The 26,686-nt window shown below is 45.7% G+C and overlaps 2 protein-coding genes across 3 annotated transcripts in view; both read left to right on the top strand.

The window, feature by feature from the left end:
• Positions 1–1,914: 1,914 nt before the first annotated feature.
• Positions 1,915–18,064, top strand: WFDC1 (WAP four-disulfide core domain 1). 2 transcript variants are annotated; one of them, XM_037409568.1, is made up of 8 exons: positions 1,915–2,005; positions 2,869–3,153; positions 9,579–9,774; positions 10,326–10,409; positions 12,105–12,245; positions 13,455–13,496; positions 14,352–14,424; positions 15,334–18,064. In XM_037409568.1, the coding sequence occupies exons 2-7, from the start codon at positions 3,007–3,009 to the stop codon at positions 14,402–14,404; spliced, it is 663 nt and encodes a 220-aa protein (XP_037265465.1). In that variant the 5' UTR covers positions 1,915–2,005; positions 2,869–3,006; the 3' UTR covers positions 14,405–14,424; positions 15,334–18,064. The 2 variants fall into 2 exon arrangements, with proteins under 2 accessions (XP_037265465.1, XP_037265464.1); XM_037409567.1 differs by lacking the exon at positions 1,915–2,005 and having other exon boundaries at positions 2,753–3,153.
• Positions 18,065–23,134: 5,070 nt separating this feature from the next.
• The window catches only part of ATP2C2 (ATPase secretory pathway Ca2+ transporting 2), a 30,222-nt gene continuing 26,670 nt past the window's right edge, over positions 23,135–26,686 (top strand). Inside the window, exon 1 of the mRNA XM_037409192.1 lies at positions 23,135–23,325. Coding sequence (XP_037265089.1) covers positions 23,227–23,325 — 99 coding nt within the window. The 5' untranslated portion in view covers positions 23,135–23,226. The remainder of the gene's footprint in view (positions 23,326–26,686) is intronic.

Genomic DNA, 26,686 nt, shown 5'->3' with positions numbered 1-26,686 from the left:
ACAGTCCTTGAACTGTAATGCACAGAGCCCAGTTTCTCCTGGGTAAATGTCAAAGCTTATATCTGCCAAAAGAAAGGCCAGTAAATAGTGTCCAAAGTAGCTATTAATCTTTAGAATTAATTGCTCCAAGTCGAGATTGCAAATATATGGATCAAACAACAAAAAAATAATTTAAATTAGGGAGATTTATCGTGAACAGTTGTTGTTTCATGCTGGTTTGGGTTTCAGCAAGAATAGACAAGTGAAATATCAGCACAAAGACATAATTGAAGCAGGAATACTCTAAGAAAAAAATCTTGTTTATTCTGTGCAACCAGCCGTATCATTTGTCACCTTACAATACAGGAGTCAGGACACTGGTGGGAGCTCCTGGTTGTGCCTGAAAGGTGCTTTATCAAGGTACAGCTATTAATATTGCAACAAACAGGAGAGATTTGTTTTTAAAAGGAATTGGAGGCATCCTGTTGTGTCAGACAAAGTTCTCTGAGCAATAAAAAAACAAGCTGAAGTCTTATGGCAGTGATATATTCCTCTCTGGATGCACTGAAGATGTCTGAATGTGCCTTTCACTAACTCCTGTACTGATTTTGGATGATATTTGGATGACATCTGGGTGCAGATGACAGTGACTTGTAGGTGCTGAGCTCAGCCTTATCTGGAGGTACCACTTTGGTCATTAGGGAGTCACTTCCGTAACCACAGACTGACCTGTGGACATGGGTTGTCCCCAGTCGCCCTTATCAAATGCAGAAGAGAAGACAGCCTGAGGGAATTGACCTGTTTAAAGGCAAACTGGGATAAATACTGTTTTAAATGGGTGGCTACAGGTTTGGAAGAGAGGAGAACCAGCAGGATTGTGCAAAGCAGGTGACAAGGACCTGGAGTCATGCTTTCTGCTGAGAGTCTTCTCAGCAGCCTGGTGGAGGGTGATGAAGCCTCTGTACCATGAAAGGCTCTCCAACCCAAATGCACGCTCCCTGTCCTCATCTGTCCCAGAAGCAACTGTGCCATGGGGTCCCCCCAAAGCCCGTCATCCCCAAAAAACCCTGTTCATGCCTTAGGGAGTGACTGTCATATCATTGCAGGAACAACCTGTGGATCAAGCAGTGATGAGGATTATACAAACACAGCAATATGCGGTCATTGCATCTCCACAGGGATCCCCTCCCAGACACTTGCCATCAGAGCTCCTTTGCGAGTCCATAGACTCCAGCAGAGGCAGGGCAGCTTGCTCTGCCTGTCCCAGGAGGACCTCCTTACACTGCTGCAGCTGTGAGGGGGGTTGACCCTGCCAGTTTAACTCTTCATTCTCTTTCTCCACCCTTCTTTCTCTACTTTCCTCCCATAACAGTAGTATCTGCTTGGCTTCTCTTACCAACTAAATTCCCCGGCATGAAGTGAACAGCTTTTGTTGCTAAGAAGATTTCTGTGACAGTAGAGATATGGAAAGGTCTGTCCCAAAGCACAGTAACTGCTAGAAACCCTGTAAACGCCCAATCTCTAAATAAATCAAATATGTTCCATTAAATACAGAGGTTTTAAAACCCACACTTCACTCGCTCTTCAGATTCCTATCGCCATATTCCGGCAAGCTTGGAGGTAAAATCCCTCGGCTACCACCTACATGCAGCTGTTGACGCTTGGGCATGGATCAAAGTGACTTGCCACAGCTTTAAGGTATAAGGAAGAATTGGAAGATTTTTTTTGTATTTGTCCACAGGGTCTAACGCTCCTGTGCAGACCCATTTTACAGCAGATATAAAATAAATTCATTGCATCCACTCTGCTCTGCCTAGGCTATAGAGCAGGGCTGCAGTCAGGCTAAACTGAAGGCAAGCAGGTCTTAGTGCTCGTATCTCGACTACCTTTGTTGTTCTATTTCTTCCTTCATTCCAGGTGGAGGCTGGACAAGCTGCTGGAGGAGAAATTCATGAGGGATTATAAAAAATCCAGCCCCCACATTTGGCTCAGGAAGCCCTGAACAGCATTACTGAAGGCTGTGAAAGTATGTGCGTGCACACATATACATATGTATCTGTACTCATGTATATGTAACAGTTGCCCTGTGCTCATACTTTTTCTTTGGCACCTGCCTCTGCCTCTGTCCCAGGCAGGATGCTGGGATGCTTTCATCCTGACTTCATAAGTACGTTCTTGTCCTTCAGGCACCTGGGTGCTGAATGTCCACGTAGCTCTCTAATACCCCACGTCCAGTCTCTCTGTCACTCCCATTGTCAGCACAGCCTGACTCACGTCCCCTTCCTTGCTTTCCATTTGGTCATGTCATTTCTAAATCACCTTCCTTCCCTATTCCCCACCCATGCATATGGATTTATTTTTCCCCAATGGCCATGCCTTCCCCTTCTTTGAAATCATTTGCAGAAAGCTAACGTCAACTTGGTTTAATTAAAGCCCCTGCATGTTTATCATGTCTTTAAATCATTTCCTTCAAGCAATCTTCACATGAAGTTATCACTTTGTCAGAACATGATCCAAAACCAGAGCTCAGGGCACAATGGGAAGCACACAAAGGGAGAGCTGAGTAGCTTGGAAAGTTTGGGTGAGCTGTTTGTTAGAAGCTGCCGAGCCCACCCCTCCAAGACCTTTATTTCCCCCTGCGGCAGCTGTCATCTGATCCCACGCTTTGGCTTTGAATGGGGCTCTCTGAGGATGCCAGATGTTGGGAACAAAGGTCTAAAAATAATCTTTCCAAATAATCTTCCCATCTATCATTCAAGGAGAGCATGTGCTTTGTGCAAACATGTGAGCCGAGAACCTGATCTAACTTTGAGTAAAGAAGTTCAACAGCAGCTCCTGCCTTCTGCTTGTGGGCTCCTTTATTTTTTTTTTTCCCCTTTCCCTTCCCAGAATCTGCGCAGCGAGAAGCAGCTCTCACCAGCAATCAGCCCTCGCTCTGCCTCCCACCCTGCCTCCCTCCCTCCTTGCCAAGACTGTATCGTCTGGATCCCGAAAGCCGGGCTCCTTATTCGATCTCTCCCTGGGAAAATGGATTCCAGGGTGCTGTCAGAGATGCATTTCTGTAAAAAGATCTTCACTGCAGCCTTGTGTGTCTTAGTTTTGCTGCTCGATACGGGCTGTGCAAGGAATCTCTGGAAGCGTGCTCTACATCTGAAAATGACAGAGAAATATGATGTGAGTAAACTGCAGTGGGTGATTTAGGGGGAGCCGGGTATGCTCACCGTGAAATGGGAGTTTTCTTTATCTGTCTGTATCATTTTAGAATAAGACGTATTTGAATCCGCAGGCTGTCTCCTTATAACAGGGTTGCACTGAGTTTCCCAAACTTTTGCCACCTAGCTGCTGCAATGGGAAGCTTGTAAAGCACACTCGGAACAGTGAGGTGTTGGTACGGCAGCGACACTGCTTCTCCTAGAAACTTCATCGGGCAGCAAGGGAAGCCAGAATGGGGAGAAGGGGAATGCAAGCCCTGCCTGCCTGGGAATAGATTTAGTGAAAAGAAGATGTGATTTATTGCTTAGAGCAGGAAGAAGGGTCCCCTGCCCAGTTCCTCCGCTGCCTTTTGGGGTAACGTTGGGCAAGTGTCTGGCTCCTGGGGACAGTGTGTACTAGAGGGATGGTGGCATTGCCTAGGTTTTTGTAAATCACCAGAGCACAGAGACCTCCAGATCCACAGTGTCAGAGTAACATACCGATCACCTTAATGGGCATTGGGGGCTGATCAGAGAAATCCGCTCTCCTGGGGGTGCTTTGCCTGGCACGTTCACAGGGAGCAGAGCTGCTCACACCCTGGCAGCCGCTCCATGGCACCGTCTGTCCCCGCTCACTTTTGGCAGACTTGCGTGGGGTACTGGGCGCATCCACCGTTTCCAGATCTGCAATGGTACTTAGAGCAGTAGTGCCAGAACTGAAACTAAAGCAGCAACAAGTTACTGTGAGTGGAGGAGACAATGGTGCTGGGTCTTGTTCTGGTGTGTCTGGGCCAAAAGACTGTTAGAAGTGGCCATGGAGGAAATTGGGAGGGAAAAAAAAAAAAAAAAAAAAGAAGATAATTTGATAGCTTGACTTTCAGGACCTGCTGTTTAGGAAGAAAAAAAAAAATTGAATCTGAAATTTTGACTTACTCCATTAAAGTCCCCTGAGGAGCCAGCACTGACCCAAGGCTTCTGCCCCTTGAATCACTTAAGTGGAAGCCCCAGCCGGTCTGTTTTCTCGTGCCCAGGTTTCATAGCATCTTCCAGCCATTGCATGTGCATAAACAGCTCCTCGGTGTCACATGGGGATTCCTCCACTTGTTTTCTGCAGCCACGTATAAGAGCTTTTAATTTAAAAAGGATGCTTTTTTGACCATGACATCTAGAGTGATGTTTGGGGACAGTTATATTTGGTTTGTGTGATTGCTGACTCAAAAGTGTGACACATGTCTTTCACTCGTGCTGAATGGACCAAAATACTGTGCTCTTGTCTCCTTGAAATTTTGCAGAAAACTTTGTGCTGATATTTGAAAGGCACCCCAGTATTTCACAAAAAGAAATTTTGTTCATTGTAGCCTCCCCTGGGACAGAGTATCATCTGGTTTGCACTTTAATTGGGAAACAGTGACATGAAGTGCTGTGTTTCCTGCAAAAATCACTCACTGGAAAGTGCATTTATTATGATGTTCTTGTGTCATATTTCAATGCGAAGCTCAAATTTAATAGGACCTACGAAGTGAATGACCCAGAGAGATAGGACAGAGGTAGAACAGGAATTTACATGTTGATCTTCAGATAATGGGCTCTGTAGAAGCGCAGAGCTTGCTCCCCTGAGGATATATCCTCCTCTTTCAATCTGCAGTTCTTCAAAGGACTGTTTTTTCTGGCAGTCGTGAATCCAGGTGCTACTGATCTGGCAAGCTCAGCTAGAATTGCTCACAGTGACAGAGACAGCTTATCTAGGGAAAACAGAAAATGCTTTTCTTTTTCCTTCTCCTCAAAGCCTTGTAAGGAGGAAGGCGTTCACTCTCCATCCTCCTATCCACCAACAGTCAGTTTTGGCAGCCCCTCTTGTTTCTCAAAAGATGCTTTCTTTTCTACCAAACGCTGTATGTTCTCTACAGTTCGGAAATCAGAGGCTGTGGGTGGAACAACTGATCTGTGAGTCACTTGGACAGAGGGATAACAGATGGAGGTACTTATGGCAACATGCAGCCATACAGGAGTTGGGCCATAGACATCCCTGTGGGACCCCCAGAAGGGCATGGGCAAGGTCTGTAGGGGAAGGAGGTGGTGGGGGTAGGGAGCTGACTGAGAGTTATGTTATCTGAGTCCAAAAAATGGACTGCAGCAGGAGGAATGCATCCAGCAAACTGCTGGCGGCAGAATGATGAGCAGGTGCTATGATGAGGACCTGCCTGGAGGTCTGGCCAGGAGTGTTTCGTTAAGGTGTCTGAGGAAGGGTGTGGGTTGGCAAGGAGGGCTCGGTTCGGAATGGAGAAGGGTGAAAGAGGAGAGGGAATGCAGTGAGAAGATAAAACTGGCAGTCACAGTGGGATAGAGGAGCTGGGCTTCCAGTTTGTAGCAAATCCAAGTATTTTACAGCCAGGGGGACACTTGTCAACTTCAGTGATTTGCAGCTGGTGTTCTGCAGCCCCCGCAGTCTGTGGACTGTTTCCAAAGGGCAGAGGGAGGGAGCTACCTGTGAGTGGTCTTCAGTTCGTTATCAAGACATCCCCATGTCTACTGGGAAAACCTGAGGCAGTCTTGATTTTATTCCAGTGTCAATTGCATCAAGTGTTTCAGAAAAAAGGTCCGGTCTTCTTTTAAAGATTTCCAAAAATGAAGAATTCCTCACAGCTGCTGTAATGTTCTTCCAACAATTTATTTACCCTCCAGCTCGCTATCATAAATCAACCCTGAGATAGCCTCTTTCTCTACTAGATTATCACACCTCCCGTAAGATTTCTGTCTTGCGTATGCCTTGGAGTAACGTATGAGCAGGGCAGTCCTCGGCCTCCCCTTTGAAACCTGCATGCACACACCAAAGTCTTGCACTGTATTCCCTGCTTTCCAGTCCTCTAATTGCTATCGTGCATCTTCTTTGAGCCCACCCTACTTTTTCAACAATCTTCTAGTACTGCAGACACCAGAACCAAAAGTGCTAATCCAGAGTCAATAGCAGGAGAATATTATTCCTATTGTTTTGGTCTTGTCCTTCAGACAATTTAACCCTCCTTCAGTCTGGTATTTGCAACTTTGATCCCCAATGATCTGTGTGTTTCCAGGTCTTTGACTGAAATGTTGGAAGGCTCTAAATTCCTCCCAACCCTGTATTGTTTCACAGAAAAAATGGTTTATGGCCAGTGTTTGAAAATACCTGCCAGGGGCAGAACCGGTGACCACAGCCTGGGAATAAACCTCACGCATGGTCTCAGGGGTGGCCGTGCAGAAGATGAATTAGCAGGGAATTGTGCTTCCACACAAGCCCAGGGTCCAGTTTCAGGCACAAATAATAGAACAGACCCGGAATTCTTTGGAGGTAGACTGCATCCCACGGTTACTATTGAAAATACAGGTTGAGAGTGAGCGATTGCGGTCAGGTTTTTCTGAGACATCTTTCCTGACCTCCAGGGTTGCTCAGCTGAACTCTGAACTTTTCTCCTTTGTTTCTGGATATCTCTAAGGCAGATATTCTCATTAAAAGGTTTCAGTAAGTGGCCATGGGAAACAGCAGTTTGACTCGGGCATTGAAAAATATTCTTAAAGGAAGAGGTCCTGACTGTCGTCACGATCTGTAAAAATAATAAATCCGAGCTATGCTCACAGCCACACTGTGAATCCTGGGAGAGCTTTTAAAAAGACCTTGCAACCCACACCTGGAGATACCCTAACCAGATTATTTTGGGAATGAGGGAATCCTGTTTCCCACTAGGGTTTTATGTATAAATAAGCCAGCGGCAATGATTTTATTAGACTGAGTGCGTAACGTATTTTTTGACCCTGAAGTTTTGAAAGAAAGGGGTTCAGGGCAATAGGTGAACAGAGAAAATGGGCGGGGAGGTCATAAGGTACAAAGTTATTTGGCTAAAAAGGTTATATTGTTCCCAAACGGAAATCTCATTCATTGAGCCAGCTGTTCATTGCAATTTTGGCTTCTTAGTTTCTGAATCATCTGTGAAGCAACTGCAGTAATTGTTTGGGGGTTGGGTGGGTTTTTTCTTGTATCCATTATTGGCCAATTTTGGTCACATTTCAGCCTGCAGCTGACATTTCAAGTAACAGAGTAGTAAATGGTGACCTTCCAGGATGAATGCTCTCTCCAACAAGACCGGTTAAATGTTTGGAACTGCATAGATATACTCTTAAATCCTCTCTTATATCCCAAAATTATACTTGGTCCAAGCATTTCCTCTATTTAAAATCCAACAACAGCAAAAAAAAAGTTGAACTTTCAGTATCTTCAATTCAAAAGCATGTCATTTGAAAGCTGGAGTGTTTTCAGCTTTTGAGAAATGGGGTGATGTGATAGCTTACACTTTGTTTTATACTTTAACATTGAAAATATCAAAATTAGGAAATTTTATTTTTCAAACCTATTTTGTAGTTCAAACAGCCTACCAGTTCATGGGAAAGCAACCTCACAGAAGGAGTTTTGAGCAGTTTCTTGTTCACTGTATAGAAACAACAAAGGAAAAAGGATAAAAAAATCGTTTATTGATATTGGGAACAAGTCAGGCTGATAATGGGAATGGGGCAGGAGCCTGTCATTTGTGGAAATATTAGGAATCCCCTGTCTCACCCACACAGACACACTTAACCAGTTAGAGATCTAACAATGATATGGATTTTTTAAAACATAGATCTAGTGAAAGAAATTAAAACTTTTAATCATCCTGGCTTGTCCCTACACTTCCACATTGGCTGACACTCGATTGCTGTGCAACCAGGCAGGAGAGAACCTTTGCTGCGCTCCGTTTCCCCCAGCTATGGCTCAAAGAACCGAGGTCAGCTTTGGTGTAAAAGCCACCCACCACCCTACCAGCACCATGCTGCACTGTGTGCAGTGTGCAAGTCAAATTTCTCACATCAGTACCACAAACAATGCACATCGATATTTCTTGTGCTGTTCCTTGGGACTGCCTTTATGCTCTGCATTACAAATTATCCCAGGGGAGGGAAGATGATGTAGTTTTCACGATTGCTGCTCGGTCACATGCAGCAGCAGAGGCTGTGCGGGCCAGTGGTCGGTCCCCAGGCCAAGGAACCTCCTGGGGCCTCTCCTGGGACATTTTTTGGCCAGTAGATGTCAGGACATGCTGTTTCGCAAAGGCACACATGCTCCACAGAAGCCATTGGGAGGTTTCCAAAAAAAGAGGATGGGACAGCGTGTAGATAAAGAGGGATATGAGTCTCACCTCGTATTTCTCCATAGCCTGATGGTGAAATTTCCTAGAGACCCCCTCAGGGACAGTTGCACCACGTTGTTTCTTGGAATATCAACCCCAGTTATTTGTCACTGATTTCACAACACGGCAGCGATCGGGCCAAGTACCTATAGACTCATAGACGCAACAGCCTGCTAGCGAGTGCATGGCAGCGCTCACGTCAGACCGCTGGCTAGATGCTGATCTCTTTTAAAAGCACAAATCCTGAATCCATCTTTTAATTTGATTAGAGCTTATTGTTTCTTAATAGACCTGAGAATGTTTGCCCTTTCTGAGTACTTTGTGCTGCTGTGGGGAGCTGAGCCCCAGCCCAGAGGTGAGTGGTTTAGCCACAGGTGAGAAAGGAGTGGGCTTGGGTGATTCATTCACCTCTGTCGGAGGGAGTTGGCTTCTTGCTGAAATCCTGCCAGTGTGAATAACATCTGAATGCTGCCTCTTAAAAATGTTCCTGGTAAAATCCGGTGCCTGTTAATCCACTTTAAATCTTCCTTGTCCTTTTGGTGTGCAGTGAGCAGCAGCTGGGCTCCTTTCTGCTGTAGTCAACTGTGGCTTCATTTTCTTTGGGATTAAACTGACAGATCTCACCCAGATCATTTCATGTTTTAGAAATGGTCTCCAATTTAACAACCCAGGACCCCACAGGGGATAAGCTTGAAAGACACCCCGATAAATTCTGGTCCAGGAGAAGGTGATGAAGGTAGAAGAAGCCTATTGAGGAGACAGGTGCTACTTGGGACATTATAGTTCCAGGTCCCATTGGGGACATAACCTCAAAACAATCCAGTGTCATCATTTCCACTGATTTACTATTAAAGTGTTTGGGCATGCTTGTCATGAGGATGCCTGGAGTCTTTCTCTGTGTTTCCCAGACAAGTATAAAAGACTTCAAAAGATATTTTTTCTTCTACCTCCTCATTGTCATTGCAATAACCTTAATTATGAAATGAGTTCCACACAATAATTTGGTGGTTTGGTGTTTCCAAAGCAGTGTGCTAAGGTGACCATATAGCTGTCTCTTCAGTGGGCTAAAGACAGGGCTGGGGAAGCTGAACAGTTAATTCTCCTCTCTAATGAATACTTGAAAACCACTTTGAAAATCCCTCTTCTGTATCAACTGATGGGATGTTTGGTATTCACCTTATGCCAAACCTTTGTTTCCTTTTCTTTTCTTTGCAAGGATTATGAGTACCCTCTTCATTCTCACAGTTCCCACTACCAGAAGAACGACCGCTGCCCCCCACCACCCCAGACTTTGCCTGACCGAGCCTGTGAGGTGCCCAGCTGCCGCTCGGATTCGGAGTGTGAAAGACACAAGCGCTGCTGCTACAACGGGTGCATCTACGCCTGTCTGGAGTCTGTACAGCCACCACCAGGTAGAGTGGACCCAGCGATCAAAGTGGTAGAGAGAAGCATGCAGAAATGATGGTAGTCACCCCCCTGTGCGTTGGGTGTCGGGTGGGAGGCACGGTTTGAATGTGAATTGAGGATAAAGCTTCAGTTCCACACTTCTGATTTCTGGATTGAAAAATTAATCTAAGGCAAGCTGGCGCTGCAAAATTTCCACCAGCACAAACTGTAGAAATCACTTGAAGCCAGTTCTTTTCCAGAGATTATATATTCAGGGAAAGAAGTAATCCCAATCTGAATTAGTGCTCACATAAGCGAGGCGGCTGTCTCATCTGATGTGTGCCATCGGAATGGAGGATGGGCAACAAGAGCTGCTTTGGCCTTGGGTAACATCTGTGGTTCTCTTGCCACTGGGACAAGAAGAGCATGAATATTAATATCTTGCTGAAAACTTCATCCTTCAGGAGCCTGCAGCCTCGCCACTGGCTGTTAGAGGAAAACTATGACTTTCCCATAGCTGTGTGCCTTATGGCTGCTCTGCCTTGACTCTGTCATTTCTTGTTTCTGTCTTTCACAGTTTTAGACTGGTTGGTTCAGCCCAAACCCCGCTGGCTGGGAGGAAATGGGTGGCTTTTGGATGGCCCAGAGGAAGTCTTACAAGGTACAGTACATTTCACTGTCTTCTCTGCAATATTGGTAATTATACAAAAGCACTAAATAATACATTCATCACACACAGGGCTTGCCAGGGATGTAGGGAGGCTGGGGCTGCTGGAGTTATCTGGAGTTTCCATGGGAATAACTCTGTGTGGTGCTGTGGGCTAGTTTCTGGTGCAGTAAACCAGTTGCTTTTTATGGATATGGCTTATCCAACAGAGCACTAGGAATAATCCAGGGAACTGGCTCTGTATCCATTCTTGACATAAGTAGAAATATATCTTTTTTTTTAGAAAAAGGCTTTATCAGCATACATATATTTTCTGCCAGCTTCCTGATAGGCTGTGGGCGGACTTGGATTAGATCTTTTAATCCAGAGTGGCCTCATCACACAGATGCTTGGGGCTGGGGCTGGGGCTCTTGGGTCTGAAGGCTGCTTTGAACAAGAGCCTTGGCAAACTGCTGCAGAGTTGTGTAAAGCTGACATGGAGCTGGGAGCATCTAAGCTTGGAGATTGCTAATGAGATTGGGCTCCTCAGGTTAATTTCACAGGGAAAAGTCTTTTAATTAATTTTTTCCAATACCTCAGATAGAAACAAGGAGGGAGCTGGGGAGGTGGGAAGAGAAGTTTTCTTCTACAAGACATTCCCAGATACATGTATGCCTGAAGTTCTTAATTTCTTCATGGAAAAGCTATTCCAGCTTTTGATTAGCGTTAGTCAGACACAGGTAAATAAATCACCTTCTCTGGTCTTACACAGATGGTATCAGACTTGCCAAACCTTGACTTTCATCTATTATAGAAGCTCCTAGTTCTTCAAGGGACAATTCTGCCTCCAGCTCATTGGAGTTGCACTGCTAGAAATAACATAAAATAGGTTCCTTCTCATCCATCCTTGTCATGATTATATTATTTGTTCTTATCATAACACCTTCATCTCAGCTTAAGGGAGTAATTAGTGAAATAAGAACCATCAGTCATGGCACGAGGATTATAGCAGAGGTCCTTGAAATTAAAATCCTGGCAAATGAAGGGGTGGAGTGTCCCTGCATAATCTGTACCTTTAATGAACACAAAAAGTGCCTGTGACTCCTGCTTTACTTTCTTATTCTGCTCTGCACTTGCTGGATACCCACAGTCAAGGCGGTTAAAGCCTCCATTTGCAGCAGGGGGTGGTACTGCCTTTTTCCATAGTGAGTCACATCTGAGGTTTAAATTCATCAGTAAGTTAATGGGTGTGGAGCAAAGAACAAAGCAGCAAACTGCCAGCTTCCTGGTCGCGTTTCCCTGATTCCTCACCCAGCCCGAAACACTGGCTGGAACAGACTTAGGGCTGCTTGGAGGGGCTCGTGGAGGGACCACCCATCAGTGGTGGGCAGTGGTGGGCTCTCTTCACCGCTGTCCAGCCCGCACACAGACCCTGCAGAACAGGCTGTGGGGTGGCTGTCGTTACAGGCGATCAGGCTGACCCCCGCTCCCCATGTCAGGCTAGGCACCTCAGTTCTCCCGTAAGGTGTGAGCTGCAGCACCTGCTCTGCCAGGCTGCTTTGGAGGTGGTCACCCCTCGGTACCCTTGCATGGGAAGTGGTCTGAGATCTCATCTGGGAGGTGATACAGAAGAAGGTGGCCATACTGTCAGATTTTGGATACCGGTGGGTGTTAAAGCCATGATTTATGACCTGCTGGCTTCTTTTGCAGCTGAGGCCTGCAGTACCACGGAGGATGGAGATGAGCCGCTGCATTGCCCCACAGGCTATGAATGCCATATCATCAACCCGGGCAACACGGCTGAAGGAATTCCTAACAGGGGCCAGTGCATCAAGCTCCGTGGAAATCCAGGTCAGCTGACTGGAAATCTCCTGTCCTTTCCTGCTCTGTCATGCAAACACCAGTAAGGGACGATGTGCTCTTACTGGCTTTGAGGGAGATCTGGTGGTGCATCTGGTCTCATGGCCTCCCTGCGTTTCCTGGTCAGCCCGAGGCCCCAGGGCAGTGTGTGACAGCCGGGCTGGGAGACAGTCCCATCTGCAGCAATCTGAGGTCTCTAATGCCCTTGATGTTGGCTGAGCTCTGTGAAGTACCCAACGCAGGGGACGTGCTTCTTGTTTGCTCTGTATGCCCGTGTCCTTTGGGATTGTGTAAACTGAACAGGGAGTAACCTGCACATGCCATTATTACACAGCACAAAAAATCGAAATAATTATATATTACTACACACTTAACTAAGAAACATGAGTTTCAAATTCCAGTTTTGACTTCTGATTTTGCTTTCCGCATCCAAAACATTATTCCCTTTATTCTGCTAACACATTTGCCCAATAAAGGACCTTTTACAGGCCAAGCTGTTTTCCAGGAAAGCTCATAGCGTGTCTAGGTATGTGTAACTTCATTGCGTGGCAGGGTATGTGTTTGCACTGGGCTACAAATCACCTCAGTGGAGAGAGCGGAGACACCAGTTTTGCCATTCGGTCCCTGTGAAAGCCAGGGGAAGCATCAAACCAGATCTCTGAACTGCTTCCATAAAAGACTAAGATTTTCTTCCAGGGGTTTTTGATCATCTCTTTCATTATTTTATAACTTTTTCTTTAATAACATCCATAGTAGCTAATGTAATGTATAACTATATGGCTCTTAGACATGAGGTATATTCCTAAGAACTTAAATAATTATATAAATGGTAAACAGAAAAACCTAGCTGGAATTTGAATTATGTAAAAACTAGTAGATGGTCTGAAATTTTACCCAAATTTTCTTTTGTTTAAAAAAGTCTGTGATTCCTTGACTCTGTAAAGAACATAACATGCTAGTGGCCAACAGTTAAACACTCTCAGGGAGAGTTGTGTCCACATAGTTCAATAATCTAAACAGTTTTATAAGGGGTTTATAACAGCCTACAGTACATCAGCTACCGAGATCTTTTATTTTCCTGTTTTTGAGGTTACTATTTCCATATCTATAATTTCTCTGTGCCGTACATAGAAGGCCAGAGTTTAACACAAAGGATGAAGGCTAACTGGATATGTTCTTATTATGTACCTTCTTTTGCAGATGGACGCAACCTGAGGCATAAGTATTACAAGGAATATTTTGGTAAGCTGCTGGCGTGAAGTGTTTGCTTTTATTAAGCTTTATAGTTATTGCATTGCTCACAAGGAATTTGCTACTTATAAAATGAAGGTTTGTACGTAGCAAAAAGAGATGCTTTAGTCTCCACTCTCTCTGCCTTAGTCGAAAGATCCTGTTTTAAGGTCTGCAAGTCCCTGACTGTGGGCTCTGAAGAATCAGTATCTCCAGCACTCACATTAACACAATGTGTTAAATGGTGCAGCCTTCTGCCAGGGGTTCCCACCCAAGGGGTGAGAAACACTCAATCCAATAACCTTTTGTTATGTTTAAATATATTTTTGGAGCTTTGCTCATGGCCCAGAACTCCTTGCAGACCAGCACAAACCTCTGTCAAATGAAGGGTCTTTTGCAAAGAGCTTGTACAGTGGTACGTGACAAGAGATGGCTGGAGCCCAGTGAATCAGTCGTTGTTATCTGCAGCCACCAGAGGTGTCAGGTCCCTTGCACAAATTGATAGATATGTGTCTCAAAGAAAGCAGAAGAATCTTCCAGAAGATCTCTCTTCTCGTGGCTTCAAAGCTCCTGGTTCCTGCTAACTCCTGGATCTAGAGGGGTACAGTCAGATCAGATTGGAAGTGTTGTTCAGATATAACTAGATAACATCTTTGATACAATAAGATTTACAAACTGCCAAATGTGGCCAGCTTAGCTGATATAACCATGAAAGGATTTCCTTTCCTCTGTCCGGTGGGCTGTTGCAGCTCTCCCAGAGAACTGCTGAATAATAAGACCAATAAAACCGGAATGCTTAGGGAACCTGGAGAAAACATTTGCCGCAGACTAACATAAAAGCTGACTTTGCTGTTATTTGTCTTACAGGGAGCAATTCCAACAATGTGGTTGGCTATGTGAAAAACCAGCAGAAGATTTAGGCTAATCAAAGTGTGCCTGGGTAAGTCTCCTGTGAATAAAGGTGAAAATAATTGATGCTTATTATGCCATCATTTAAAGAAATGGGGGTTTTTGAGGGTAAAGTTACCTCTCATCAAAACACCAGTGTAAGGACAGCACCTTAAAACTATGTACAGGGGAATACCTCAGGCTCCGTCCAACACCTATGCTGACAGATGGTGCTGCAAAAGTATCCTGAGAACCTGCAGCCTGGGAGACCGAGCTCTGCAAACAGTCCATGGAGAAGTTAATGCCTTTCACAACTGTTACTCTCCCCTTCCCACTTTTTATTCTAATTTCACAAGATGCACCTGATTTGTTTGAAGAACCTTTGCCTCGTGGGTGTTCAGAGGATGGAGTGATTTTCAGGATGAAAAACAAGTACTGCAAAAATTTGTGTGCCTTAAGACTTTGAACTTTCTGTTTAGGGGCTTCTTCTAATGCAGGTATAACTGCTCCTGCAAGAGAAATTTAAAAGCTCTTTATTCTGGACTGATCACAATAAGGGCCAGTCTTGCAAATACTCAGGCACGTGTGATTTTGTGGGATAACTTTATGTGTGGGAGCAGTTGCATTGAACATTGTGACCCACTCGTATGTGTATCTGGCCAGAGTGAAGCCAACTTGAAAAGCAGATCATTTCATCAGTCTTTGAATTAGACAAGAAGGCAAATATTTATTATACCAAAGTTTCTGTCCCAAGATGGTTTTCTCAACACTTTCAGCTTCACTTTAAAACTAACTTGAGCTTAACTGGCAGTTACGAAAACAAAGCAGTTCAGTGTTTCTTTTATGTGCCTACATTAGGCTGACTGTTAAGATTAAACAGCTACATAAGGACAAGTTCTGTGCAAACATCCCAGGATGGATAAATATTTGAATTCCTCTTTCTTGTTTGATTTTCACCCAGCTGGACCACTCTGTTAAGCAGCTGTCAAGGAACGCTTTACCCAACAGTTTTCTGTTTTGGAAGAACGCTGATCCCAAATCTCCATGAGCACATTTCCAGCATTACCCCGATCCCTGCCCATCAGTGATAAAAAGACTTCACTATTCAAGGAACGGGATGAGTCTAGATCTTAAGCCTAACAGGAGGGGGAGAAATGTGATCCCCTGAAAGAAACCACACCGTTTATGAGCTGCCCTTCTAGAAATGAAATGCAAATACCTCCCAGCCGATCCCTATAAGCCACAGTGCCATTATCAGGCTGCTGGAACAGAGCCTGCCCTTTATGTGCGTATTATGTGACGGATTCAGATTTAACGACCATGAACATAACACAGTATTATAAAAATGAAGTGACGTCAGAATTGTACCTAATTATCCTATCTAAGTTACATTAAAATAGGCAAGACTGTAAGACTAAAGGGGCTCTCTGGATCAAATCCAATGCCTGTCTATCTCGAACAACTACTTTAAATAAGCCTTTTCATAAGCTTAAAGTTTGAAGAAACCTGCAGGTTTTCTTCTTTTCCTATTTATACCTAGGGTTCACCAGGTTTGACACCCAGTTTACAAGCCTAAACCTGAAGTCTTAAGAATTTGAGGCACTCTAAGCTAGAAGCAAAACCGGTTTTATATATTTTCTTTTTAAGTTGCTTTCCTTTAGCTTCTCAGTCTGGTAAGCTGCAAATTGAGGGCTAATGATGGAATAGATTTCTTTCTACAATATCTAAGCAGGCACACTTGTGTGCCAGTCTTTTTAAGTTGTTGGGTTTAGCCAGCAAAGTCAATAATACTCACAAAATATACAGCTGTGGTTTTGTACTTGCAAAACCTCAGGAAGAGGGCCGAAATCTGGATTATTTGTTGCACATATTAGGGAAGCAAATTCAGGATAAATTTGTGTGATTAAAAGGACTGTCTGGCAGATGGGCAACTGCTCTTTAGAAGTCCTGTACTTTTATGTTGACTTCCATAAATCCTTACAGTCAAGTTATTAGTATTTGGGGCTTACAGCTTCTTTTAGCTGTTTAGCATTATGAAATGGAAAACACATTTTCTGTGGATGTTTTCCTTTTCTGTGGCAGTTCTAAAGGGACAGTTGCATTTAATTTTGACAAATCTGACAGAACTGCTAGGCAAAAGAAACTAAGTTTGCTTCCTCGTTTAGTACGTGTCCCCATCTGCATGCATAAAATTAGCATTTTAATATGCAGATTAGTAGCAGTGTATATAAATACCCAATCCACAAACACAAATGTCTGCTTCAACCCACAAACTATGGGATTTTTTTTTCCACTCAAATGATTTAAGCCAAAGCTAAGACGCCTATGAAACACTTGATACTTTGCATATGACATTTGCAGCTGGAGAGATGAAAGATGCCAAACTGCTCTTCTGTTTCCTATTGTAAACAGGCACACCCCTGGATGCTTTGCAGAGCAAAGGAACAGATGAAGGGCTCCACATTTACCTAAATATCTTCGTTTGTTGAACTCCATTCACTTCTTGTGCCTTTTTTCCAGGTTCTAGGTATTAAATGCAACACCATATTTGGACAGCTCTATATTTAGAATTTTATCATATTCGATTTCATGCAATGATACCTTAATTCCTGCTGGGAGACAGTTATCGTTCAGTCTCACTGTAGGCCAGAAACTTTCTGCTTTGCCACGGACATTTCTTGACAACTTAAAGCAACACAGCTGGTCATGAAAGTCTTAATACAGCCTTGTTCCTAAGGTGTTGCTCAGTGAAACAGATGGATTTTTTTTTTCAGCATTACTTTTTGCAGAAAAATCAAATTCTGAATAAAGGAGCAAAGGCCTTCAGTGGTTACTGCTAAGCCCCAAAGATTAAGTGCCAAGCTGTTCTATTTAAAATTCAATGCCTAAAAACCTGTCAGGATCTAGTTAAAAAACTTGTGTTGAACATTAACAAATTTGCAAGATTAAAACTTCAGATCTCAACCTAATCTTGCAAAGCATCCAAAAACGTGCTTAATCCAAGTGGACACATTCACCTCAGTGGCTGGTTTTTTTGCAGCTACAAAAGCATGTACCCGACTGCCTTCCTGGATGGGGTGGTAACGATACTTTCTACTTGCAAAAAGATTTAAAAAAAAAATAATTACAAATTAATAATTTGTTGTTGGATTTCTGTTTACTGGGTGTTATCAAAGACATCACCCTTCCTTATGGTGCTATAATGCTTGGGGTTTTTTTGAAGTTAATTCTTTTCAAGTTATTAATTGTCAAAGTCAGAAGCAAAAGCCACAGACACTTGTCTAACTGCTGTGTTTTCAACACCGACATCCAACACACGTTGAAACGAAACACAGGCCAAATGAGTTGTCCTCAGCTTGTCTTCTCTCCAAAGACACTTGGCTTAACAACAGTCTTGTGAAGCGCAGTAGGAAATCGCTAGTGTAGGATGTTTCTAATGTTTCCATGTACACTTTAAAGCATGTCTGGTGCTATAATAAACTTTAAGTGTATCACTGTGTGCTAGCCATGCTCATGGCCTTCCAGATCCTCCAGCGCTGCTGGCACTGCCAGGGGAGCGCCTCTGCCTTCCAGCAGCCAAGGACCTGTGGCAGCCACCGGCAGACCCTTCCCAGTTTGTGCCCATGGTGCTTAGATATGTGCAGGTTCTGCCACTTCGGTGCTCAATAAAAAGTGACCAGTATATTTTTCAACTCTGCCTAGTTCCAGTTGTGTGTTCTTGGCATATTGTTTGGCTTTGAATGATGAAAAAAGAACAAACCTTTTAAATTTTCGTTGTTGGAAGAGCTCAGAAAACATAGGCACAGGGATACAAAAGTCATTTTGTCCACTGGAAGGGAGGTGACAGACCCCCGAAGCACATCTACCACGTGTGTCCCCTTTCAGAGGGACCACCTTTGTGGGTCAGATGCTCCTTCAGTTCTTGGCACCTTCATTTCTATTGCCCAAAGAGAAGCTGATGGACAGTGCTCTAAGGAGGACAGTGATGGTGTCCTGAGTAGAAGGTGACCCTTTTATTTGACCAGGCATTTTCCTTGTTGATTCAGAGCTGTTGTTTGCTGCCTGCTGGGTTTCAGCTGCCAGCTCAGGCAGTTTGCCCTGCAGAAGCAGCTGCTCAGACAGCTTTGCAGGAGGCCAAGGCTTGCTCGAAGGGTGGAAAAGCAAACGAAGTCAGAGGCCAGCGCTGGGCTGGTGCCCGCTGCAGGATGCCGGAGCTGAAAGAGGAGCCTGGTGCTGAGAGGCTGGGCTGCTGAGCACTGCATTTCCAGGAGCATGTAAGATTTCACCATCCCACCAGCTCCACCCACACCGGTCCTGCTCTACCTGCTTGTCAGGAGTGGGCAGGAGTCCTTCTGCATTGCTTCCCTCCTGCCCTGACAGCGTACCAGGGGACCCCAGAGAGGAACTGCCCGTAGTTCAGCCAAGGAGGGACCAGCAGTGGGCTTCCTTGGTCCGTCTTCAGTGGGTTTTGAGAAAATGCCAGCCAGCACTAGCTGTCAGGGTAGCTCTTCAGTCTGGCAGTGAAGTTATCGTTGGGATCACCTGAACTTCTGATGGCAATGGTCATGTGGCCTGCTTGGATGGGGAGATTATGGGATGCGTGTACATTACTCATGCCTCCTGCTGTGAGGCGTAATGTACACTTGGCTTTCAAGAGAAAGTTCTATTTGTTGAACACTGTAAAATTATGGTTTGCTTTCAACTCATTTCCACGTTAATGCAAGGAAATACAGTTTCTCTTGAGGTAGCTGGCTAACGGTCTTTGTGGAAAAAACCATTGTGTGATCGAAGGCATCATCTGCAGGTGACACTGAAGTGCCATGGGTGCATCCAGCTGGAACCAACAGCTGGAATCAACAGGACAATTATAATAGAACCTCGTGAAGTCAGGGGTCTGCATTAATACCACAGCGTGCTTCTCTAGGTCAGCAATCTGCAGAAGTTGTAAATATGAGAATAATAAAAGATAACTGCTATAATTTTGGCATGCCTAGCTCAGAGCTCCATTAAGCTTTATGGTGCAGAAGTATTTTGGTTACCTTCAGGAAACTATTCCGTAGCTTCATGAGCAATGAAGAAGCCTACGAGGTGCAGACAATCCATAGAAGAGTCCTTAGAGGCTGACAGTTTCTCTTTGCCCACTACGTAGCAGGGATTTGTTCATGCAGGGGGTCCTTTACTTCTCCCACCTCACACTATCTACGCAGGCGAGATTCTCCTCTGGAGATCGTGTTGGGTGAGCATCAATTGTCTATGCATGGTGAAAGGATTTACAGCGTCATTTAGCATACTCTGAAGTTAAATAAAAAGGACACCTTTTTCTGGGGAGTCTACAGAGGTAAGTCCTATTTCTTGCCATTATTTTCTCCTTCTTGTTACATTTCTATGTAGAAAAAGTAGCAAGAAACACGAGGGAAGCTGTGCAAAACAAAAGAGACCTTTTGATGGTTTCCAAGGTGGAGATTTGAATGGTGGGGCACATGTCACCCAGTCTGAGCTGCCCCACCAGATGCATTCCCCAATTTAAGCAGTGGAGGCTGAGCAAACAGAAACCAAGAGATTTAATTTAATCCCCACTTCCCACCTGGTGGCACACCAGGGGACAGACCTAAGGATTTTACCAAGACTTTATCAGTAGCATTGGCAGGACAGAAAGGAACTGTGGCCCAAAACTTTGTTCTTTGCTTTTATAACCAGGAGCAGCAGATGTTCTGCCCAGGGGCCTGGGGAAAACTCGACCTGAAAGGAGAGTATTTGGATTTTTGAGTAGCAGCAAACTCAGTAAATTCAGCCCGTGCACCAGAGTTTTTTCCCTCAAGGTGGCACAAGAGGAACAAAAGTGTGACAAGCCCGGGTTACCCCGAGGGGAGCAGGTGAAGTAACTGTGTGTTTGGAACTGAAAGCAGCACCCTGCCTTCACAGCTACAACCTTTGGGGCTCAGGTCATCTCAGAATACAGATGCTTTGCTGTATGCATCTTCATAATAGATATTTTCTATTTAAAATATAAGAAAACTTTCCTAAATAACCTGCTTAGAACTGGAGTCTGACCCTGAGCTTTGTTATCCAATTAAATAGGAAACACTATAAAGGTGCTGCAATTGGGCTGTATGCTATATTTTTATAGTGTGAAAATTATGTCTTATACCAGGATGAAGAAATATAACTTGTATTAGTGTTGTTTTCTATATATTATAGTCTTGATTCAGTGTATTCCTGGCATTTTCTGAACCATGAGATAGCACCATACTTGAATTTTCTATTAGATTTCCTAACAGGCAGAAATCGAAAGCAGCAACAAGCTGAAACTTCAGTCCATTCAGCAATTTTGTGGAATGCGCGGCAAATTATCAGCAACAGCTATGTGTTCTTTCTGCATTTATTCAGATTCATTGGTGCTAAAATGTAGTTTCACATTACAAAACTGAAGGTTCATAAGGCTGACGGACAGGGCCACGGTCCCGAGCCCAAACCATAGTGTTTGTCCTGAGCTGCAGGTCTGCTGGATAACAAACCACAGCACAGCAATTATGATGGTGCGTTATTACGCTCATCAGCTTGTGTTTCTCAGTTTCTGTGTCCTGTCTGGGTACCTTGGTCATGCCCCTCACTGTACCATCCCCCCGCTAACCCAGGCTGGGAGGGAGTGCCCCCCGCCACCCGGGATGTGGTGCCTTGGCCCCATGCCCGCCTCACATAGGTTCTGGATTTTGTTCTTCAAACTGTGTACACAGCACCGAGCTACAAGCGTTTCCACCAGCAGCAGCTTTTTGCCAAGAGGACAAAGTTAAATAAGGAAAGTGCCAGCAAGAGCCTGTTGCTTAATTAGCCGTATTGTCAGCAGCACTTGGCTAACGAGAGCTGCGCACGGTGCTGTGCAGTCCACAAACCCACGGCACACACCCAGGAGGACACCCGGGCTCCTCGTGGGCGGCAGCTCCTCTTGCCATATGCCAGCTTCAGGGATGATGGGCGAGGTTTTGGGGTGAGAAAAGCAAGAACAAAAGGAAGGAAAGCTTTTTTTCCTACTTGCCTTGAGAGGGGGAAAGATGTTTTTCACCACTTTTCTATCAGAGGCACGAGGAAGGATTCAGCAAGACCCCAAGGCTTTGCCTACTGCAAACACACTCAGATGAACCAAAGAATGCGATTCCTGGCCAGGCAGCGTCTCCTCGGCCTTATCAGGACCACATCAGAGCTGGCTGTGCTCCAGATCCTTGCAAAAACTGCAGGAGGAGGGGACAGGGTTGAAAGCATACGTGACCTCAGAGATGTTTTGCCACCGGATTCCCATACAATAAGGTCTAAGTCTCTGTCTGCCTCTGGGAGCCTGGGCTGCCGTCGAGCCCTTGGCTAAGTACCTCCCCTAAAGCCTGGGCAGGGCCAGGATGTGAGCTGCCCAAAAACCAGTGCCCAGCATTATCCCTGGATATTTTCCCATGGGAAGGAGGGCTGTTGCAGTGATGAAGAAACTTCCTTCACCTGCCTGACACATCCAGTTCGGGTCATTAAGAAGGCATTTCTCAATCAGGAGCTGAGGGAGTTAAGGAGCCCCAGCTGTGTTTTATGAGAACCCGGCTGTTTGCAGGGTGTTTCCCAATTGCTTAATTTTCTCCTCAGCCTGAGAACAAGCCCTCCCTCCACACCACTTTGGTGGGACATGCTGTGTTACCTATAGCTGCCAGCTACCTCGCTGGTGGGGTGTCCTACAGGGCTCCTCAGCTTTTGGCTGGAACTGGTAGGACCTGGGAAATGCAAACAGGCCACACTGAAATGCATCACAGCAAAACACCCGTCTGATGGAAGTTGGCCAGGTTTTGGATACTGTGAGATGTCACACAGGTGAGGGAGCCTGGGGTCTTGGCCCCATCGTGGTCCAGGTGTCACCATCTCCAATGATCCAGAGCTCTGAAGCTGGCACCTGGATGTCCTAAGAGAAAACTGTTCTCCTGCAGAAAATTGCACAAATGTTTTTCTCTGGCTGGGAATGGCATTTATTCCCTCAATGCAGCCTTTACTGTCAAAGGAGGATCTTAATCTCGCAGTCTGCACCTTAGAGACAATTTAAGCTTAAGTGAATCCTGTAGTCACAAGGCCTGGGGGAGGGTGTAGGTGTCCTGGTGCAAACCAAAGCGCCACGCTCCCTGGCACGTGGCTACAGACCTTCAGAAAGGCTGGGACTGGTTAACTTTAAGTGGAGAACCACAATGAAAGTGCTTCCCTCTACTGAATGAAAGCTTTTTTTTTTTTTTTTTTTAGCTATATATGACCATCACAAATTCACCCATCATGCATTTATGCCCTCTCCCTAATGTAAATACTTATAAATACCGGCATTATGCTGACGAGCATTTCTCAAGGAGGATTTCCCCAGCCTGGAAGTTTACAAACAGGCTCGGCAGAGTGTGTAACCTGTCTTGCCTCTGTGGCGCGGCGGCCTTGGCAGAACACCCTCCCTATCTGCCTGCCTGAGATGTGGCACCTGCCGCCACAATTTTTCAGACCCGTGACAATTTTTCAGAGGGCGGAGGAAAAAAACCCCAGAGCTGCGAGACCTCAACCTGCTCTTTGGGTGCCGGGGCCACCTCGCTCCCGTAGCAGCCAGGGTGTTAAAGACAGGCAGGCTTTCCCTGGCAGGGTTTTATGGGCGAAGCACCCTGCCTGGCTGCTGGAAGGTGCGCAGCCTCCCTCCCTCCCTCCCTCCGGCACCTGCGGCCGAAGGCGTGACTTGGCAGGTGAGGCTGCCCGTCCCTGCCCTAACCACAGCCCCGTGCTCGGGGGAACCGGAGCCAGCGCCGCCGGCCGCCGGTGGCACCCAACTGGTGGCCCCCGCAGCGCTTCCCACCCTGCGAAGATGGGAGAAGGAGGTTTCGCCAGACTCTTCCAGAAAAGGTCGTTTTTCCGCTTTGTGCAGAAATACCAGCCCCTTGGAAGCGGCGAGCCGGAAGAGGAGGTGAGGATTGCCTGCGCCTCTCGCCGGGACCTGCTGAAAGAGTTTGTGTAACTGGGGTTAATTTTGTCTGCTTTGTCCCACCGGTAACTTGATATTATTGCTGCCCCTGTGCTCCCCTCTCTGTGGAGTGGTTCCCTGTGCAAGAAGGGATGGGACTGGCGGTGTTTGCCAGGCAGTGGGGTGAGATGGGGGTACCTGTTTCTCTGCAATACTCCCAGGACGTATAGCTCAGGCCAGAGTCCCGGCCAGGAGCATCGCTCTCCACGCCGAGGAGCTTCAAAATTAAGGAAAGCAATTGCCGTGCTTTCCCTGGGCACCCTGCAAGGCTCTCTGGAGTGCTTGCACAAAGTCTCAGCGGAAGGGTAAATGAAGAGCGAGGCTAACCCTGTCCCCGGGGATACACCTGCCACCTAACCCTGTCCCCAGGTCAGGGGTACACCTGCCACTGGTGCAGGTCACTGGTGGATGGGCTGTGACCCCTCGGGCTGTCCTCTGTGCTGTTGCTGCAGTCATTACTCTTATTGAATGGCTGAGAGGAACGTTAGCTCAGACCTGCAGAGTCCGCCTCAAGATAACACTTTCTTTTCTTGAAAAATGCTGGTGGGTGAACATTGATTCCCCCTCCCTGTTTTCACTACCCCTTCTCGGTGCAGATGGACCGAAGAGTGGCCAGGAGTGGTTTAGGTGACACATTTGCTGTTCTCCTTGGGTTTTCACAGCAAAACCTTCAGGTCTGGGATTATTTTATTATCACATTTGCTCAACACAGGGATTTCCATTGCTCAAGCCCCATTTTTTCCTCCCACATTGGTTGGGGTCCTCCCACGTAAACCCCATTTGTCTAATTCCTTCAGCATGCAGGGTTAGCCCTTAGTCCCATCCCAGCAAGCACCATCCACACACTTTAAGATATTAGTGTTCTTTTCCCTGTCTGTCTGACAGAGGTATTTTCTCAGATGTCATTTCAGCTAATCCTCTGCTCTCTTCTGAGTCTCGTCTTTCCAGTATGGGGGTTGGTCAGGCTACAGGGAGAAGAAAAAGAGACATTGAACTCTTCCCCTATGCACCACACAGCGCATTGTGCGATGCTGCTCTACACTACTCAAACATAGCTCAAAGTCCCAGGAAAAGAAGATACTGATGAGGTTACAGAAAGTATCTGTAATCTTGCTTTGAGGGAAGCTGAGATTTCTGATTGTACATAGGCAGGAGGACACCAACAATCGGTCTGGCTTGCTCTTTGGTGGTACCATTTCACAGAAACACGGTCATCGTTTATTTCTGTTGCACCAAAATAAATAACGATACATATTTTCTTCCAAACATAAACCCTTCTTGAATTTTAGCTCTAGTTCATGCAGGGTGTGATGCATTTATAACAGGACAGGGAAATGACCAGCATTTTGGCGCAGGTGTAGGAAGTAGGCAGCAATGCAGTATGACAGTAGGAACTTGATAAATGAAGAACATCTTCGCAGGCTATGATTTAGGCTGCTAAATGACTCACATTTCCTCTAATGATGGTATTTTGCTTCTTTGCTTGAAAATAGTTGCAGAGCACTTTCCGTCTTGCAGATCTTAAGTAGTTTGGTCGAAGGGTTGTCCTGGGCCTCAAAGGTGTGAGTCCAGGTGATCTCATGGGATTCAAACCAGGATAAATGCACAAATTGTGGATTGTGAAGGAAAAGCCCCAGTGCTGGTGGCTGTGAGGTGATGGCCAGCTCGCGGGCTCTGGCGATGGTGTTATCTGGAGATGGCAGAACAGTTAACTTTCCCATCAAGGCACAATCTGGAAATGGCAGAACAGTTAACTTTCCCATCAAGGCACAATCTGGAGATGGCAGAACAGTTAACTTTCCCATCAAGGCACAAGCACAGCCTGTGTCTAGGTTCTGCGGTATGTGGTTTCAACTCCTTTTCTACTGTTCAGAACCTGCTCAGAGTCACAGGGAATTTGTGTGGTGCCGATTTAGTTTATGAGAACCATGTGTTTCCTGTAGAAATCTGAAGAACATCCAAAGATTTTCCTTCTCAGCATCCAAGCATGTGTGCACATGCACAAGCACACGTACCTGTGTGTATGTGTGTTTGAAAGTGAGAGAAAAACCTGTGCACTGCATGGGTCACATCGCCTTTTCCCTTTGATCGGGTACCAGTGTCACCCCGTAGCACCCAGGGAACCCAGTGGATACAGTCAAGGGCAGTTTTCCCGAGGGGCTGCAACCCTCCGCTCCCAAGAGTTTTTAACCTGGTGAGATGCCTGGGTTTTGCAGTCCCATCCAGGACAATCTGTCTGTCTTCACACCGTGGGGTGGCCTCCTGGTACCACTGGGAGAAGAGTTCATCATGGAGATCTACTGCAAACCCACCAGGGACCTGCTGTGGTTTAGGGGCTTTTTCTTTTTCTCTTGTTAGTTTTAGAAAGAGCTAGCGCCTAGGAACATCTGGATAGTAGATTTTATGGCATTAAGCTCTTCCTCAGAGTTTCTTTGGAGCTGCTAGGGGCTTTTCCTTTGCAATTGTTCCATTTTTCCTCACCAAACCCCTTCTGATCCTTTCCCCCACAACGCTGATCCATTTGAGATTCAGTAGCCATGAGATGGAGTGCAGATATTTCTCAGCCCTGTCCTACATTCATGGTTAAATTATTATTGCAGTTTGGGTTGAGGCTTTTTTGCCTTTTCAGGTTTCACACCAATGAACATTTATGTCCCAGAGACTTTCACAGGCTCCAAATCCTCCTGGATATGCAGAGCATCCTTACCAGAATAGGTATATTACCATGCAGATACCTTTTTTTTTTTTTTTTTTTTTTTTTTAATATGCCCTCAAAATCAACTAAATAGTGCAGCTTTCCTTCCAGGTGAAAAAAAGAAGACCATGGGATTGCCTCTGCACAGCAGCGATGCAGATTTCACTTAAACACACAGGTGTTTTCAGCCCCTTGGAGGTATCAAGCCCAATTTCTTGCACCTGAAAACTTTCCAACAGGCAAGGAGTTAACTGCTTCCCTCCATGCCCACAGGTGCTTGGGCTGAGGGCTGCATCCCTCCCTCCCTCCCAGGAGACCTTCTATAGGAAGTTGCCTCCAGCTCTTGGATTTTGGGGTTGGTTTTCTTGGCCTGAGTGGGGCTGGCTTGGGTGGGTGAGGAGGTTGCCCAACAGGGATCTGTGGAACTGCAGTGACTGGGTTTTCCTGCAGTGGTGGCAATGCCATCTTTTCAGCTCAAGGGGCTTTGCTGTAGATTAAAGGGAGCTGGAAGATATTTTTGTTACTATTATTTAAATAAGACAAGGGGGGGAGCCAGGTTTGAACAGGAGCAAGAGAGTGGTGGGGGTGAGGGGAGTGGGATGTGCAGCT

This window comes from Falco rusticolus, chromosome 15 (genome assembly GCF_015220075.1).
Source record: "Falco rusticolus isolate bFalRus1 chromosome 15, bFalRus1.pri, whole genome shotgun sequence".
NCBI lineage: Eukaryota > Metazoa > Chordata > Aves > Falconiformes > Falconidae > Falco > Falco rusticolus.
Note: the sequence above shows the minus strand (reverse complement) of the source record. Positions and strands in the feature narration are given on the sequence as shown.

Excerpts from the sequence above, each read along its gene's own strand:
- WFDC1 (XM_037409568.1), top strand. The coding sequence starts at position 3,007 with ATGGATTCCAGGGTGCTGTCAGAGATGCATTTCTGTAAAAAGATCTTC. Across the intron at positions 3,154-9,578 it reads AAATGACAGAGAAATATGAT|GATTATGAGTACCCTCTTCA; the intron begins GTGAGTAAACTG and ends TTTCTTTGCAAG. Across the intron at positions 9,775-10,325 it reads GTCTGTACAGCCACCACCAG|TTTTAGACTGGTTGGTTCAG; the intron begins GTAGAGTGGACC and ends TGTCTTTCACAG.